This window comes from Peromyscus maniculatus, chromosome 5 (genome assembly GCF_049852395.1).
Source record: "Peromyscus maniculatus bairdii isolate BWxNUB_F1_BW_parent chromosome 5, HU_Pman_BW_mat_3.1, whole genome shotgun sequence".
Taxonomy (NCBI): Eukaryota; Metazoa; Chordata; class Mammalia; order Rodentia; family Cricetidae; genus Peromyscus; species Peromyscus maniculatus.
In genome coordinates, this window is record NC_134856.1 from 135616567 (window position 1) to 135633757 (window position 17191).

Here is a 17191-nt window from a genome sequence, read left to right on the forward strand (position 1 = left end):
GGGGTGGGGTTGTCAGGGCTGGATGTGTGGGGCGCACGGCCACAAAGGGACTGGGTAAGGGGGTTTCGTCAGTGTTCGGGAAGGGAGGGACTGGAATGAAGCCCCTAAAAGCAGCCCACTCCTCGGAGGCCTGACGCACACGGGGCTGGGGGTGGGGCGTAGCTTTCAAGGGCTTGATATCAAGAAGGGAGCCTGAGAAGGTTGGAAACCCGGGCCTACAAAATGTGGACCGATCACTCGGCGGTGCGATCATTCGGCGGTGGGACCCGCCCGCGAGCAGCACCGCGGCCGCCGCACACTCTGCAGCAGCGCGCGGAAGAGGCCGGGCGGACGCTTGGCGGCGCCCTCGGTAGGGGCGGTGCGCACGGAGCCTGCACGGCCTGGGCCCGCACGGACGGCGGGCGGCGGCGCCGGCGCCCCTTGGCGGCCGTGCTCCTCGATCTGGCGCTCCAGATGCTTCTGGATGGCCATGCCCAGCACCTCCACTTCCATGGAGGCACCGTACACCTCCCACGTCATGCCCTTCTCGTCCCAGCTCACTTCGCGCACCGGCTCGGCCGCCTCCTGGGGTGCCATGGCGGCCGCCAACACCGAGCCGGGCCGGACCCGCACCTCGGGGAAGACGGGCGGCGCGGCGGGCGGCGCGGCGGCCTGCGGAGTCATGGGGCCGGTGGCCACCGAGCGTGTCTCGGCGGCTCCCAGCGACACCTGCAGGCCCGCGTCCCGGCGCGACGGCGGCCTGGCCGAGGGGCTGGGCGCGCGCGATGCCGCCTGGAAGCTGAAGGCCGGGCCGCCCGCGCCGTCCTGCGGAGACATGGGGCTCACCGCCACCGAGACGCAGGCCTGGGCGCCGGCCTGCGTGCCCGCGTCCTCGCGGGGCGGTGGCGCTCCCGCGTCCCACGACGGCGCCTTGGTGAAGTTGTCGCGAGTCCGTGGCCCTGGCGGGGGCGCTGTGCCCTCCGCGCGGGGGCTCTTCGGAGCCGCAGCTGCCGCTAGGTCTTTCTGGCTGGTGCTGGCAGAGGGCTGTGGCTCTGGCAGGGCCCCGCTGCTCCTGGCATCTCCCAGAGGCTGGGCTGAGCTGCAGGCTGTGCCATCTGATTGCCTGAAAGAGGACTTGGCCTTCTCCAGAGACAGAGGGGTAGTCTCTGCCGAGGTTTCAGACTCTGCTTTTCTAGGAGACGGAGACACGGAGTCAGCCTTCCCCAGGGACACAGGCTCCACAGACGCAGTGGGGTCGACTTTTCCTGAGGGATCCATCTTCCCAGACACTTGTGGCTGCTCTTTTTGCAAAGACGGAGCCTCCACCTTTCCCGGGGATGTGGCATCCGGAAGCTGGGTTACCACCTTGACCCCAGACTTGGGCTCAGCATTCCCTGAGTCCCTGGTGGAGTTCACAGGATTCCTCTTTTCCGGAGCCTTTACCTCTGGAATGCCTTCTGCTCTTTCCGAGGCCATGAGATCCACCTTCCCTGGGGACACCAAAGCTAGTTTTCCTGAAGCCGTTGGGACTACGTTTCCTAAAGTTGTGGCGCCCACTTCTTCAGAGGGAACAGTCTCTGCCCTTCCCTGGCTTGCAGGGCCCACCTTGCTGAAAGCGAGGGGATCAGCCTTCTCTGAGGCTGTGGGACTTGCCTTCTCCAAGGCCCGTGGGCCCCCTTTCCCCTCCGTCACTGCCTCAGCTTTCTCTGCAGACAGGGACCCCCATGTCCCCAGAGACTTGGCATCTCCTGAACTTGAAGATGGGGGGTCTGTCTTTCCTGAAGACTCGGGATTCCCTTTTTGAGATGTTTTCATGTTTCCTGTGACAGATGTGTGATCCACTCTTCTGGAGGACTTGAGGTCTTCTCTTCCTGAGGATAGGGTTTCTGTCTTTATCAATGACACACGTTCTGCCTGCCCAGAAGACAACAGTTCTGGTTTCACTGGGGAGACAAGTTCCACATTTCTTAAGGAAACTGGGTCCACACTGCCTGAAGGTCCTGTACTGTTCACAGATGTGGGGTCTGTCTTTGCTGGCTGTCCCGCAGATACTGTTTCTGTCATTCTCACAGACGCAGACCCACCCTCTCCTGAGGACGCCGGGTCTATCTTTCCAAGAAACCGAGAAGGGCCCTCTTTTGCTGAGGACAAAGTTTCTGTATTTCCCACAGCTGCAGGGTCCACCGTCCCCAGGCACACAGGATTCACCTTTTTGGTCCCAGGAGCCACTGTTCCTGAGGACACAAGTTCCATCTTGCTTGATGATCCTGGAGGTAGCTTTCCTGAGAACCCAGGATCTGTCTGTTTTGTGGGTGCAGGATCTGCTTTTTCCGGGGCTTCCATATCTTTTTTCCCCAAAGATATAAGATCTCCCTTTCCTGTAGATCCAGGCTGCTCTCTTCTGGAATGGGCAGGGTCCTCCTTTCTGGGATCCACTTTGCCTGAGGATACAGGCTCTCCTTTTCTTAAAGACCCAGGATCTTCCCCTCCTGGAGATGCTGTATCCACCTTGCTGGAGCACATTGGATCTACTCTTCCTAAGGACCCAGAATCCTCCTTCCTCGGAGGTGTACAATCCATCCATCCAACAGTCCCAGGCTCCCCCTTTCCACAGATTATAGGCTCTGCCTTTCCCGTCAACATGGACTCTTCCTTCCTCAAGGCCCCAGCCTCTTCTTTTCCTGTGGAAGTAGAATCTGCCTGCTTCAAGGAGTTAGAATCCATCTTTTCTAAGAACACAAGGTTTCTGTTCTCCGGGGTTGTAGGAGCAGCTTCTGCTGAGGACGTGGGCTCTGGCTTTCCTAACAAAGTCGTTTCAGCGGCTCCTGAGATCAAGGCTCCATGTACTCTCACTGTCTCTGGGGGAGGGTTGCAGGTAGGAGAGGGGCAGGCTAAGCTCCCAGCGGGGCTCTCAGAGCAGGAGGCCCCTTCCCCAGCCCCACTGGAACTGCTGTGTCTGGAGTCCATGTCTAGGCTTTGGTCAAGGGTGTGCCTTGGGGATGCAGGGACAGCCTTTGGGGAAGAGCAGCAGTCCCTCATGACCGGGCCTCCAGTGCCCAGGCTCCCATCCTGTGGGGGAGCAGAAGGGTCTTGGGGGGCTGGAGTCCTTCTGAAGCAGCTGGAGCCAGGCTGGATCTTCAGTACTGACCATCTACCCTCACAGCCATGTCTGAGCTCAAGACAGCTGTGTGCTTCTGAAACAGAGAGAACAGACTCAGGCTTAAGAGGCACTCCACAGAACCACTCAGCCATATCCAGGCTCCTCACCGGATTCTCTGTCCCTGTCTGGTCCTCTTGTCAAGGTCTCAGCTAAAACATAAACTCAGTCCTGTCACTTCCTGCATTATCACACCCAATAGCTATCATCTAAGAAGCCAGTACTCTCAGCACTTGGGATACTGAGGCAGGAGAATTTCTAGTTTGAGGCCAAAATGGGCTACATAGTAAGACTAAGCCTCAACAGACAGACAGACAGACAAACTGACCCCTCACAGCTTGGCTCCAATCTGATCTTTCAGCTTCACTACCATTTCCCTCCTGTGCCAGCCTCACCTCATGCAACAGGCTTCCGAAAGTGATGCACGGGTCTTCAAGGCCGGTGGCTGAAAACTTTGATGTCCCTGGGCCAGGTGAGTCATTTAAATGAGGGAAGCAAGTTGTATACAAAACAAGTGGGGGGGGGCAGTGTGACCATGACAAATTGTAGAGTACATGGCCTCTCAAAGAGGGGCCAAATGGTGTCCTGGAGAAACGAAACCTGGCTTCTCTAGCTCTAGTGCCTTAGGGAAATGAGAAATCCAGACTTTGATATAAAATGTGCTAAGTAATTCAGGATTTAAATAAAAACCCCAAACACTATGTGGGCCAAAGAAAACATGTCTGTAGGCCACCAGTTGACGTCTGTGCAGGGGACTGTGAATGGTCCATCAAGGAAAGGACACAGTCATGTGCTTTCAAAGACTGCTCTGAGGTGGTGTGGTGGTTGGGCTGAAAGGAGAGACTGAGCTGGCCAAGACCCACGAGGAGGCCAGTCAGCCTCTCCTTCAGGTGACCATCACTCGTTCTCACAGCCCTTCTCTGCAATGGGCACTGGGCAGCTACAGGGAGGGAGACAGGATGGGAGACAGCACCCTGAAGGTCCTTGAGGAGACATGAGGTCTGAAGAACTGGTGGCTGTAGTGAGTGATGGTGGGAGTGGTCTGCAGAATCCTGGTAGGGTGGGCATCGCTGGGCAACTGTTGTGCCTGGGGAGCATTTGGGAAGAGGGTCCAGCAGGAAGATGGACCTAGGAGAAACTGCCATTACTCATGTAGCAGCCAGAATGAGCAAAACTGGCGGTTGCTTCTTACTTGTCCTCAGACCATCTCACCCATGATCAGGCCAGAATCTCTAGAGCAGTGGTTCTCAACTAGGGGATCACGACCCCTTCAGGTCACATATCCGCTATTCTGTATATCAGATATTTACATTATGATTCATAACAGTAGCAAAATTACAGTTATGAAGTAGCGACAAAAACAATGTTATGGTTGGGGTCACACAACATGAGGAGCTGTATTAAAGGATCGCAGAATTAGGAAGTCTGAGAACCACTGGACTAGAGTCTCTCTTGGCTTTCATATGCCATGAACCACCTATCGGCAAAATATGATGAATCCACCTTTAAAACACAGGCAGACTCTGGCTTCCACCCTGGGCCCCACACTTGGATTCACCACTCCGCACCTGGATTGCCCTTGCTTTTCCTTCCCCATCCAGTTTATTCTTAAAAGCTGCCAGAGGAATCTTAAGCCCCCAAGCGGATCCCATCCTTCTGCTCAGACCTCTCAGCACCTCCCTAGCTGATGCAAACAGGCAGAAAATACAGTGACTCACGAGATCCTGCATTGCGGGTTCTGTTGTCTCCTTTGGTCCTTCCTCCTCCTCTCCTCCCCTCTCTGTGTGTGGTCTTAGCGTCTGTGGGCTACCTCATGATTCCTTAAATACCCACCCAATGCCCTCGGGGCCTTCCCACTGGCCATTTCCCTCCAGGTGCCTCTGAGGTCTTTCCTGGTCTATCCTGTATAAACCAGCCATCTCCACTGCGGACTGTCATTCTCCATATAGACAGTCTCACAGTGTAGACTGTGTGTGGCTGACTTGGAATGCTCTATGTAGACCAGGCTGGCCTCAAATTCTCAGAAATCTGCCTGCCTTTCCCTCCTCAGTGCTGGGATTAAAGGCACCACACACAACTTTGTTTTACTGAATTTTTAAAATCCAGAATACTTGTTACTGTCTGGTGTGTCAGATATGTGTTCACTGAATGCTAGCTCCATGGTGTGGCACATCTGTAATCCCAGTGTTTGGCAACAAAAGCAGGAGCTTGAATTTGAGGTTGGCTTTGGCTACATAGCAAGACCTGGTCTCAAAACAAATCATAAAACACACACACACACACACACACACACACACACACACACACACACACCACACACTTCTAAGCCATGGGGACTTCATTGTTCTCATCCACACATCAGAGTTCAGTCCAACTGGCATGGACATGGGAAGTAAATTCTGGGTCCATAGTCATGTGAAAGACCCAGTGGTCCTTCTGACATCAGTGATGCTCCTCCTATACATCTTAGTCATGTGAAAGACCCAGTGGTCCTTCTGACATCCAGTGATGCTCCTCCTATACATCTTAGTCATGTGAAAGACCCAGTGGTCCTTCTGACATCCAGTGATGCTCCTCCTAGACATCTTAGTCATGTGAAAGACCCAGTGGTCCTTCTGACATCCAGTGATGCTCCTTCTAGACCAGACTCTCCTTAGTCTTTTGTTATTGTTGTTTATTTTTTGAGACAGGGTTTCTCTGTGTAGCTTTGGCACCTTTCCTGGAACTCACTCTGTAGTCCAGGCTGACCTTGAACTCACAGAGATCTGCCTGCCTCTGCTTCCCTCATGCTGGGATTAAAGGCGTGCGCCACCACTTCCTGGCACTCTTTAGTCTTGTTAGGAAATGAAATCAGTTGTAATCTATCAGGAAGAGTATCTGTCTATCTCTACATATGCTTACAAGACACACAGTGCTTTAGCCAGCAGGTCCCCTTCCGGGGATGTTCCTGCAGACACAGGACGGCACATCAGGGCACGTGAGAACACCTGTTGGGGAGAAAGTCAGAAGTGAGGATGTGTGAGACATCCACATGGACCACCACACAGACAAGTGATGTAGAGTGATGAGGAGAGATGCCCAGGAGAGACCGAGCGAGCAAAGGCACGTAGGGACAGGGACAGCATAAGTGCCAGGATTCTAAGCGTGCGGCCAAGGGAAACCATGTACGTGTCATGGGATTATTTATAGGTAGAAAATTCCAGGATAAAATCTCATGAAACTTTCATTGTGATGGCCTCTTTAAAGTAAGAGCTGGAGTCTTTTTTTTCCCCCTTTTTTGGTATGTCTCTTTGTGGTGTCTGAATCTGGGTTGCAGGTGAACACAGCGCGTGTGCTGTACCAGAGGATGTGTGTGCTGAGAAACATGTGCTGTCGATCTTGTGGTTGCTTAAATATCATGATGTGTACTTAGCACAGTCCTAAACAGTACGGGCCAGTCACTCCCCGTGGCCTCTTGATGCAGCCAGGAAACCCAGCAAACTCCAGGTGCTACTGGTGATATAGCATACTGTCTATAGTCAATTAAAATGCTTATTTTAAATTACAGGCAGGAGTTGGTCTGCCTATAGGTATATGCACATGTGTGCAGATGCCAGAGGAGGCCAGAGGCCTCAGATCCCCCTGGAGCTGGAATTTCAGGTGGGTGTAGCATGGGTGCTGGGAAATGAAGAGGGCAGTAAGCATTCTTAACTGGTGAGCCAGCTCTCCAGCCCTTATCAGCTTCAGTGGGAGAGTGATTGCCTAGCATGTGCAGGGCCCTGGGTTCCATCCCCAGCACCACAAGATAAAATCACAGTAACAGCTTCATATGTAGATGCCCCAAACCAGCGACCCAGACATTTATTGTCAGTGTCATCGCGGTCCATTGCACGCTTTCTGTGCCTGTAGGACAGGCAGCACAGTAGGTCGCTTAATCCTAGCATCACCACAAACAGGCGAGGAACACCTTGTGCTGCACTTTAGAAGGTGATGGGGGCTCCCACTCCATTTTGAATGGCTGCATCTTTTTGAAAAACAGGAAAGTAAAAGAAACCTTCACTGGCTCTGTGTGAGGGTGCCCATCTCCTTAATGCACATCTCCTTAATGCACCTCTAAGCCCTATATATTTACTTCCTCATACCCAAGCAACACACACACACACACACACACACACACACACACACACACACACACACACGACTGTTTTGTGCACAGCCGTGGCTTGGCATGCCCTCCTGTCTCAGCCTCCACACACTCTCTGCTGTGGGACTCTTTCCCTCCTAGACAGACTGTGTCTTATTAAAGTTTTAGTTCTCAGCTTAAATGTTCCCTCCTCCAGGAAGCCTCCTTTGCCTACAAGCTTCCTCTGGAGTCTCATGCCCCCCTCCTATTCCCCTAGCTAGCTCTCTGTCACTCGGCATGTATCTGTTTAACCTGAGTCCCTGACTGGACTTCAGGTTCCTGCTGGGTCTCAACTGTTACTGTTCACCGCTGGATTCCCTAAATCTCGAGTCCGAGGGTTGGGATGATGGTAGTCATCACAAGGATGGACACACAGGAGGGCAGTCTTGTGGAGGACTATAGGGTTCTCAGTTTTGAAGCGCTGGACTGGGTGCCTTTTTGATTTCTGGGGGTGTGAATGCAAGAGTCAAGTGGGACAGTGGTCTGGTTGAATTCTTGGATCTGGTTTTCATCAGCATAAAAAGTGAGGGTGTGGAAGAACACCAGTCTGCAGGGATCAGACAGGCATCAGACGAGAATGGCATGGATGGTCTGGTCTGTCTTCTACTTTGCCCACTGACAGTGATATTGGAATAGAGCAAGGGAGATGACCAAACCCCGAAGCAAGAGACCCCATACCCTCAAGTGAAGGAGACTGGAAGGAATCATGGCGGTGATTGTGACAGAAATAGAGACTGCTGGGCCCTAGACAGAGGTAACAGCACCCAGTTCCGGCCACTCTGGCACATGAGAAGGCACCCACTAACACAACACTTACAAATTCCACGTGTTCCGTGGTCCCTGACCTCCGATACAGGAAAGAGTGAGGGGAGTCATAAGCCGGTAGTAAAGAAATGATGTCATGACATGAGATGCTGTGAGGACAAAGGAGTGGGCAGCTGGTCTGGACACATGGTCAAGAAAGGCCCCTCTGAGGAGGTCAACATCTGAGGCAGCCATGAAAAGGCCAGGAGGCTGGAGCAGAGCTGGAGTCAGAGAGGGAGGGGGGCGGGAGGGAGAGGCAGTGGCGGCCAACCGTGTAGAGCCTTGGGGGAGTGGTGGAGATTTATCCTAAGGGTACTGAGCAAACACTGCTGTGTTTTAAACAGGAAGTGTGTGTGACTGTTTTGTGGCTAGGTCCTTAATTCACTGAGCAAAGTCACACATATGGATTTTTTAAAAATATTTTTTAAATATTGGCTCTTTTTTTTTTTTTTTTTTGCATGCCATGAAGGCTCCCCCCCTCCCCCCCCCCCCCCCCGGCAAACAAACAAACAAACAAAACAAAACAAAACAAAACAAAAAACAATTGTACAGGTCGATTTTGTGACCCATCTTGTCTTTGGGGCTGTGGGAAGCAAATGACTGGGCAGATGAACAAGAGAAAGTACCCGGATTCCAGTGAGAACCAAAGTCTGTTTGCCAGGCTTCCCTGTTTCCTCCTTTGGAACATAGGAATTTAACAACTGCCCAGCAATTACCCAGGGAGGGAAGCGCAGCCCGCAAGGGTCAGGAAAGGCTAAAGGAGGGGTGTCCTGGCCCCCCCCACCTCCTATTTCACACTGGTAACAGCCCACACTAGGGTCTCCCCACACCTGCTCCTGCCTCCTGTGTGTGGCCTGGACAGAGAGTGCAGTCAGCTCAGCAGCTCTGAGACTTCAGGCAGGGCCTTCTCACTGACCCCTCCCCCAGACGACTCATTGCCTCCCTGCCCACCAGGCCTGGTGTGAGAATTAGAGTAGATGAGGGGTGTGCATGGTTCTGCTCACGTTAGGGCCAGGCTGTGTACATGGAAAACCTGTTTTTATCTACTCAGCCTGTCAGAGCCCAGCTGTGCTCCCAGGAGGGGGCGGGGGTGGGGGGCTGAGTCTGAAATGGTTGCAGCAGAGACAAAATTCAGCAAAAATCTGGCTTTAGGACATGTTTGTTTGGCCTACAATGCTAACAAATTTTTTTTTTTTAAGTCAGTGTGTGTGTGTGTGTGTGTGTGTGTGTGTGTGTGTGTGTGTGTGTGTGTGTACCAAAGGTCAACCTTGGATCTTATTTCTCAGGAGCTGTCCACCTTCTTTTTGGGGACAGGGTCTCTCACTGGAACCTGGGACTCACACATTAGGCTAGGCTGGCTGGCCAGCGAGGCTCAGGGACCTTCCTGTCTCTGGCTCTCCAGGACTCTTTTATGTGGGTGGATGGGATGAAGCCTCCCCAGCCCCTTAAGTCAAGTTAAAACAAAGAAGCAAAGTCATCAACATCTAAACATTGATAGAGTTCATGTGGAAATCAGATGTCCGGGTTATTCTGGCAAACTAAAATTTGGCAAGCTGAGCATGCTTCCTGCAGAGCCACAGCCAGCTGGAGCTGAGAAGCATGGCCTGAAGGAGGCAGGTAGCCACAATCCCCGCTCCTCCCGACGGTGTCCTGGACACTGAGGCTAACTGTCCATGGCCACTCATCACTGAGTTCAGATTTTTTAAAAATATTTTTATTTTATTTTTCCCCTAGAGCTGAGGATCGAACCCAGGGCTTTGAGCTTGCTAGGCAAGGGCTCTACCACTGAGCAAAATCCCCAACCCCTTCAGATTTTTTCTTATCATCAGATCCTCATGTATGTTGCCTTCCTGCCCTGTAGCATCTGAGTTTCGACACTTTGCTCACATGCCAATAAAAGCAGGACAGGACTTTGCCCAAGTGCTTATGGAGCAGGTGACAGGCTCCTATTCTCCAAGAATGAAGCGGCAAATCTGACAGGCAGGCATGGCCAGATGTTAGTATGCCCCTTCTGCAAAGCCTCCCAGGAAGAGGTTGGCATCTCAGTTCCCAGCTCCAGCTTCTCGGCTTCTGAGACGGGACTGGGCCCAGTACAGGGGATGGACAGCTTGGCTAGATATGGGTCAAGCCGCAACTTAGTCACTAACTTGTTCTGTGGCTTTGTGTGGGTTTTTCCACTCTGGGAGTCTCAATCTCCCAATCCAATGGCCCAGAGACAAATTCCAAAGGGTCTGTTGCTCACAGGTCTGGGGGATTCTTCTTGGCTTGAGAGGAAGTCTCAGTAGCTTCCAGCTACTACTCTAAGGCAGCCGAGGCCTGGCGCCCCACATCCCCTCCCCACACCCTACCACTAGAGAACACCTCCATTACCACCCCACTGCATGCTCAGCCCTGGACTCAGCACCCTCAGGCTCATTTTATCGCGTAGACTTTACAACAATTTCACAATGGGGACCCTTATCATTTCGTGCCATAGATGAAGACACTGAAGTCAGGAGGAAAGCCTGGAGGGAGCAAGGCCGGGGTTCAAAATTAGTTGTGTCTGAGCTCAAAGCCTGGATTCTTCCCAGTCTGTCAATCAACATCTACACACTAGTGCTAGGCTCTTTTCTTTATCTTTGTGTGTATGTGGGAATGTGGGCATTCTCCTGCACATGTGGAAGTCAGAGGACAACCTCAGGTATCAGTCTTTGACTTCCAAGGTCTTCTTGCTGTACACCGGGCTAACAGGCCCTTCGGCTTCTAGGGTTCCCCTCTCTCCCCTCTCACAGTTGGACGCTGGGATTACAGGTGCACACGCTACTGTATTTGGCTTTAAATGGGTTCTGGAGATCTGAACTCAGTCCAAACACTGGCTCGTAAAGCGCCTTTCTTTTTGGCCTAGACCAAAGATTCTTCAAATCCTGTGGGCTTCGCAGGTAATAGTACCAGAAAGTATGCGTAGAGGAAGCCAGTGTCCCTGCATCCACACACATACCTTCGGTGACGTGCACACCCTATGGACACATGGATGCATACTGGGATGTAAGGGAGGTGTGTGTGATCCAGTATAGGCAGTAGGCAGAAATGACCATGTAAGCGAATGGGTCAACTCATCTGGTATGCAAATGAGTAAGTGCACTGTTTGTGGAGGACTGTACCAGCTCAGGCCAGTCTGGGCCCAGGACCTGGCTCCTGTGTCCTAGTCAAGAAAAGCCTGGTGTGCATTTGTATACCCTGTGTTCATAGAATGGCCTGTGCATTTATGCCTTGTGGGTGCCATTGGGACCCTGTGGGCGTGTGCATCTGACATCACATGGCCTTACAGTTTCACCTTGGGAGAGCTAGCCTAAGTGTGTGCATAGGTCCTTGTGTTTGGCTCACAGGCAGGGCAATCCTGTGAATTCAGAGATACACGGCTAGCCTGGCTTTTTCTTTCCCTCTAGGATTTCTTCCCAGTCTGGAGTCTTTTCTACACCCCCAGTCAGGGCCAGAGCTGCCAGGCACCTGCAAACATCTCCTGCTATGGTAACAAGACTGACAAAGGCTGGTGTATGCCTGTGAGTGTGACTGAAAACCCCAGTCCTCTGCCACTTGTCCCCTCATCTAGAGCCCTCACAGCAACAAGCCTCCTGCCTGCTACCACAGGCGAAGGAGTCTATAACAAAAGACCTTCTTTGAGAAACATTTCCCAGACCATTTGTCCATTTGTCCACCTGCTAATCCATAGAAGGGCAAGAATGGACGTTCAAGGGTGTGCAGACTTGTGCTAGTGTGGGTTGAAGAAGAGCGGCAAGCTAACAGACAAAGCAAGTGTGTGCAAAAGGGTCACAGCCTACTCCAGGGTGTAGGGTACAGAAGGGGCAGAAGCACAAGGTGGCCGGAGCAGGGTGGCTGGGTGTCGATTAGAGTATTGCTGACTTGATTCAGGATGGGTGCTGTGAGTGCGCAGCCCCCACTGGGTGCATTGGGTGGGTGTACAGGTGGCCGGATGTGTGAGTCTGATGGAATGACCAAGGGTCACGGTTGTGTGTGTGTGTGTGTGTGTGTGTGTGTGTGTGTGTGTACCTGTGGCCTCGTCCAAAAATGAGGTTTCCAGGCATGATCGCGGTGTGTGACCACGTCCCGGAGTGTGTCCCACACTGGGTGTGTGCCGGGTGGGATGAATCAATGAGAGCAGCCCCTCCCCCCGGTGGCGGGAATCGCCCCCTCCTGCACCGCGGTGCGGAACAAAGCGGTGGGCAGCGGGGCTGGACGCGGGGCCGCCTGCCCGCACCTCGGGCCGGGGCAGTGCACCGGGGCCCCGCCCCACCGCGCCCCGCCCCGCCGCCCCCGCCCCGCAGCCCGAGCCCCTCGCGGTCAGGACCCTGGACAGCGACCCCAGCCCGCGCGCCCAGCCTCCCCACGCGCGCCCACCGCTTACCGGTGCCGATTTCTCGCAGTTCCCATTCCCGTCGCGCAGACCACCCCGGTGCTCCCGGCCCCGCTGGCGGGCGGACCCGACTCCGCGCTGTCCCTGGTCGGCTGGGCGCCCCGCCCCGGGCATGCGCGCTGGGCGCACTCGAGAGCCGGGAGGGGGCGCCGCGGGGGCGCGCGAGGGCCGGCAGACGCCGCCCGGGCCCGGGGGCCGCGCGCCCACCCGCTGCTCAGCCGGGAGCAACGCGGGTGCACGGGCGGCGGCGGCACCGGAACCCCGGGTCGTCCCGATCTGCCAACTGCCTAGGCGAGGAAATTTCCCGCTTCCCCCTCGGCCGCACTTCCGGCCTCTGCCCCCTCCGCCCCGCCCCCGGCCCTTTGTCTCGCTGCTGCCCACGCTCCGGCGAGTGGCCGCCCTGGGCTGGGAGGCTCCCTGAATCCTCCCGGCAGCATCCTCCCACTCTCTGGTCAGGGTAAGCCCGGTCCTCCTCCTGGATATCCTCCAACAATTCATCTCACCTCTTTGAGCCTCAGTTTCTAGGTCTGTAAACTGGGACTAGCATTGAATCTCAGAGCGGTCGTAGAAAAGAAAGTGCCTGGAGTCGATGTCCAGGGCTTCCACTTGGGTCAACTGCAGAAGGCGTGAGGACTCACTGCCCATTTCCCTCTATTTTTGAGCAGAGAAGTGGGACCCTCCCACTTCCCTCTCTCAGATGAGAGCTCTGATTGTCTTGTAAGTGATAAGAGATCCTTGTGCCTGAACTGTGAAAGCCACCTGCTAAAATAATAACGAAGGCAAATGAACCTCTTGGGCAGGGACACAGAGCTAAAATTTGATTTATAGATGACTTTCATGACCAGTCACTCAGGAGCAAGGGAATATTCTTTTTTTTTTTTTGTTGTTGTTGTTTTTGTTTTGTTTTTTGAGAAAGGGTTTCTCTGTGTAGTTTTGGTGCCTGTTCTAGATCTCGCTCTGTAGACCAGGCTGGCTTTGAACTCACAGAGATCCGCCTGGCTCTGCCTCCCGAGTGCTGGGATTAAAGGCGAGTGCCACCGCTGCCCGGCCCAAGGAAATATTCTATCCACATTTTTTCAAATACAGCTAAGTTTCTTGTTGTGGCCACACCGTTCCTTAGTAGGTCGAATTGGGATTGCAAATTTATACAGATCACTTCTTGCAGCCTCACACTTGGGCTTATGTCTTAGAAACCACTAATTAACTGATCACTTTAACTTAAGATAATAAGAAAATCTAGATGGCAAGTGAGGATTTAAAATCCACAGGAAAAACTAGGGTTAGGGACACTGCGTCTAACCCAGCACTCAGGAGTTTAGGCAGGTCGATAACCCTGAGTTCCGAACCAGTCTGGGCTACAATGTGAGTACCAGGTCAGCCTGGGCAAGACTGATCTAGTAAAACAGCGAGACTCTGTTTCCAAAAGTCTCAAAACAATGAAATTCATGATACAGACCTTTTCATCAAAATACGGAGCGCGGGCCCGTTTTCAGGACCACGGACAGCGCACACAGACCTGCTCTCTCATATTATTGGTGCTGAAAATGGTTCTCTGACTGCTCAAGAGGGGACTTAATTAGCTTCAGAATTTACAAACCCTGTTCCGCATCCGTCATTTCATTCCTCACCGGCCTCGCCTTCAAGGTGATCATTATTGGCTCTGTGACACAGAGGAAGCAACCGAGACTTAGGAGGTCCATGAGACACCGAAAGTGGCGAGAACCAGCTTTGATTTCGGCAGAATGACGCTGGAGCAGAACCAAGTATATTGAGAGGGCTGTGGCAGTGTTTCAGGTGAGGACTCATGATAAATGGACCCGGAAGCCTTTGTTCATATGGATAGTGGGTGACTCTTACCTACTGAAGGCAATCGACTGGCCTTGGTCATGAGGTGAATGTTGAGAGAGTCTCCTGCTGGTCCTCTGAGGTTCCACCTTGTGGATGGAGGACACATACTGCATGCATGTTGGGGAAAGGGAGTGCTTGTGGGATGACCACCCTAAGATATGAGTCCAGGGTTGAGCTCTAATGCTGTCACAGTTGGAGGCACACTGTCTGAGAGCTGGCAGTCGTGGGGGTGGGGAGGGAGTCAGCATACGGAGGAAGGGCATTAAACAAGCAGGCAAGCATGAGAACCCTAGCACCTCCCAAGGAACACCGGGCTGCTGTGAAAATGGGAGGAAGGAAGGGCAGTGAGCAAGGAGACATCTTCCCCAGGAAGTCTGCACCCTGAGAAAGAGAAGAGGTATGGTGGCACAGATCTGTAATTCCAGCACTCAGGGGACGGAAGGGGGGACCAGGAGTTCATGGTCAGCTTGGGGTCCCTAAGATGCTGTCATAAAAAGGGGAAAAAGAAAGGAAGAAGGAACACAAATGACTGTGACAGCTTCCACAGAGGCAGATGAGGTGGAGATGGGAGGGGCCGGAGCAGAAGGGAAGGGAAAGATGCCAGCGGGGGGCGGGGCAGGAGTCTGGAGGGAGAAGCCGAGATGCAGATCCTGGGGATGCCTCCAGGAGCCCGAGGTGAATATGAAAGGCATGTGGCTCATTTGTGAGGTGGTAGGACACCAGCAGGGGAGTGAGAAGGTGACCCGGGAAGCAGAGGCAGCCAACACAAGGTTACTAAGAGCTGCCACAGTGGATGAGTGGAGCTTAGATCTGCAGCAAAGTCTTAGAAAATGGTGTAAGTGTACACTTCAGAATTCCCCTGGCCAAGGGCAACATATGCATATAACAACACTTGACAGATGTTTGGTTAGGGACTGTCCCTGGGTTATTCATGGTGCTGTGGTTTCTTCCTAGGTATCCTACCCAAAATGGTTCCAGCAGTCTGAGTACTTCTCTTTGATATCAAAGACTCAGGCAGTGGATTGTTGAGAGTCCTCTTGGTGGGCGCATCTGAAGGGTAAGGTCAGTAATCTGGCTGTGTCTATGAGGTCATGGTCAAGGCCTCTTTGTATGTGTCCTCGGCCATGCCTTATAACAGCTTTTGTTCCAACAGGACTTGTTAATAAAATCATATTTTAAAATTTCTGGACAACCAAACACTTGCTAGAGCAAATGAGGAACAGGAAATGGGCAAGAAAGCAGCTCTTGTGTGCTCATTGTTAGCATTGCCAGTCCCAGCTTCAAGGTCTCTGAACCTCATGCCACCACATGTAACACTAGGCTTCCAGAGGTCCGCACATACCGGCATAGTATAGCCTTTGTGGAGAACACCACTGTTGATGGAAAGTCTCACACAGATGTCCTTTCTCATTGTGGTACCCCCATTTTCCCTAGAGGGCTACTTCTGGACCCATCTATTGAGTAGGTAGTGACCCAAATCTGGCCAGCCACCATCCAGTAATTCATTCTGGGGATAGGGTGAAGCAAGGCACCAAACCCAGGGCAAGTGACTCTCTTACTTTTCTGTAATTTTAGGTGTTGCCAGATGGATGATGTGCCTACTTGGAGCTTTCTGGAGAGTTATATGTGTCCCTTTATGGAGAATCTCCCAAGGCCTGGAACTTAGGCTCACCTTATAATAAACCTACATGGTCACCCACACCATGTGGTATGTGTGTATGTGTATTCGTACATGTGCTTGTACCTCGGGTTGGACTGCCGCTGGGGAGCCATACACATTCGTATGCACCAGAAGATAAACAAGTGCCTGCAGCTCCTTGGCGGGTGCCCAGGCCGGGGGTGGAATAAACAATCCCAGTGACTTTCTGAAAAGAGAGCCAGCGTGTGTGGCAACAGGCACCATGGAGACAAGCAGACTATATCAAAGCAGAGACAGCAGCCAGCCCCCATGCCACTCTGAATGTCTGTATGCACATGCTCACAAGCATCACAGTGTGTCTCTCATGTTCTCCCTCTCTGTCATGTCCATATCATGTTCATGTCTATTTCAAACACTATCGTGTTTCACACCCAGGACCGCCCACTCCTGGGCTCTAGCCAGATAACCTCATTCCAGTTTTGCTTGAAGCTAAAGGCTTTGGGAAAGCTTTGAGATTGCCAATTAGTAACATCCATAGTTCCTGTCCCTTCACCAGTACACTGGTTCTGATCTAGGCTGAACATCAGCTTTTACCAATCAAAACCTCCAGGGATGGTGTGTGTGTGTGTGTGTGTGTGTGTGTGTGTGTGTGTGTGTGTGTCTGTGTGTGTTAGGATTATGGCAGGCAGGAACATGCAGCCCCATCTTTGGGCATCATTTTTGAACACAGTTCATGTGCTTCAAGGAGACATGTGCAGCCCATGTTTACATGCTCATCAAGACCGCACACTTCTTCAGGCTCCATGCCTCTCCTGTGCACTGTGCCCACCCCAGGTGGCAATGGTAGTACTCCCCAGGTTTTCCATAGTTGTTGCCGCATCTTATTTCTTTTTTTAGATTTATTTATTATATATATACAGAGTTCTGTCTGCATGTTCTGCCTGCACATCAGAAGAGGGCATCAGATCTCAATATAGATGGTTGTGAGCCACCATGTGAGCTGGGAATTGAACTCGGAATCTCTGGAAGAACAGCCAGTGCTCTTAACCTCTGAGCCATCTCTCCAGCTCCTTATTTAATTCTTTTTTTTTTTCTAGACAGGGTTTCTCTGTAGCTTTGGAGCCTGTCCTGGAACTCTGTAGACCAGGCTGGCCTTGAACTCACAGAGATCTGACTGTCTCTGCCTCCTGA

The 17191-nt window shown here is 52.7% G+C and overlaps 2 protein-coding genes across 2 annotated transcripts; one reads left to right on the plus strand and one right to left on the minus strand.

The window, feature by feature from the left end:
• Positions 1 to 134: 134 nt before the first annotated feature.
• Positions 135 to 12614, minus strand: Gprin1 (G protein regulated inducer of neurite outgrowth 1). Its single transcript, XM_076573382.1, is given in 3 exon segments — positions 135 to 3054; positions 3056 to 3173; positions 12505 to 12614. Coding segments are annotated over 2 exon segments (2880 nt in total). The 5' UTR covers positions 3131 to 3173; positions 12505 to 12614; the 3' UTR covers positions 135 to 249.
• On the plus strand, positions 12183 to 16062 carry LOC143273538 (uncharacterized). Its single transcript, XM_076573631.1, has 4 exons — positions 12183 to 12970; positions 14185 to 14307; positions 15316 to 15423; positions 15937 to 16062. The coding sequence occupies exons 1-2, from the start codon at positions 12183 to 12185 to the stop codon at positions 14213 to 14215; spliced, it is 819 nt and encodes a 272-aa protein (XP_076429746.1). The 3' UTR covers positions 14216 to 14307; positions 15316 to 15423; positions 15937 to 16062.
• The last annotated feature ends 1129 nt before the right edge of the window (positions 16063 to 17191 follow it).

Bases quoted from the DNA above. Each gene is read 5' to 3' on its own strand.
- LOC143273538 (XM_076573631.1), top strand. From the start codon at position 12,183: ATGATCGCGGTGTGTGACCACGTCCCGGAGTGTGTCCCACACTGGGTG. The intron at 12,971-14,184 runs GTAAGCCCGGTC...TCTGTGACACAG, and splicing joins CCTCCCACTCTCTGGTCAGG to AGGAAGCAACCGAGACTTAG.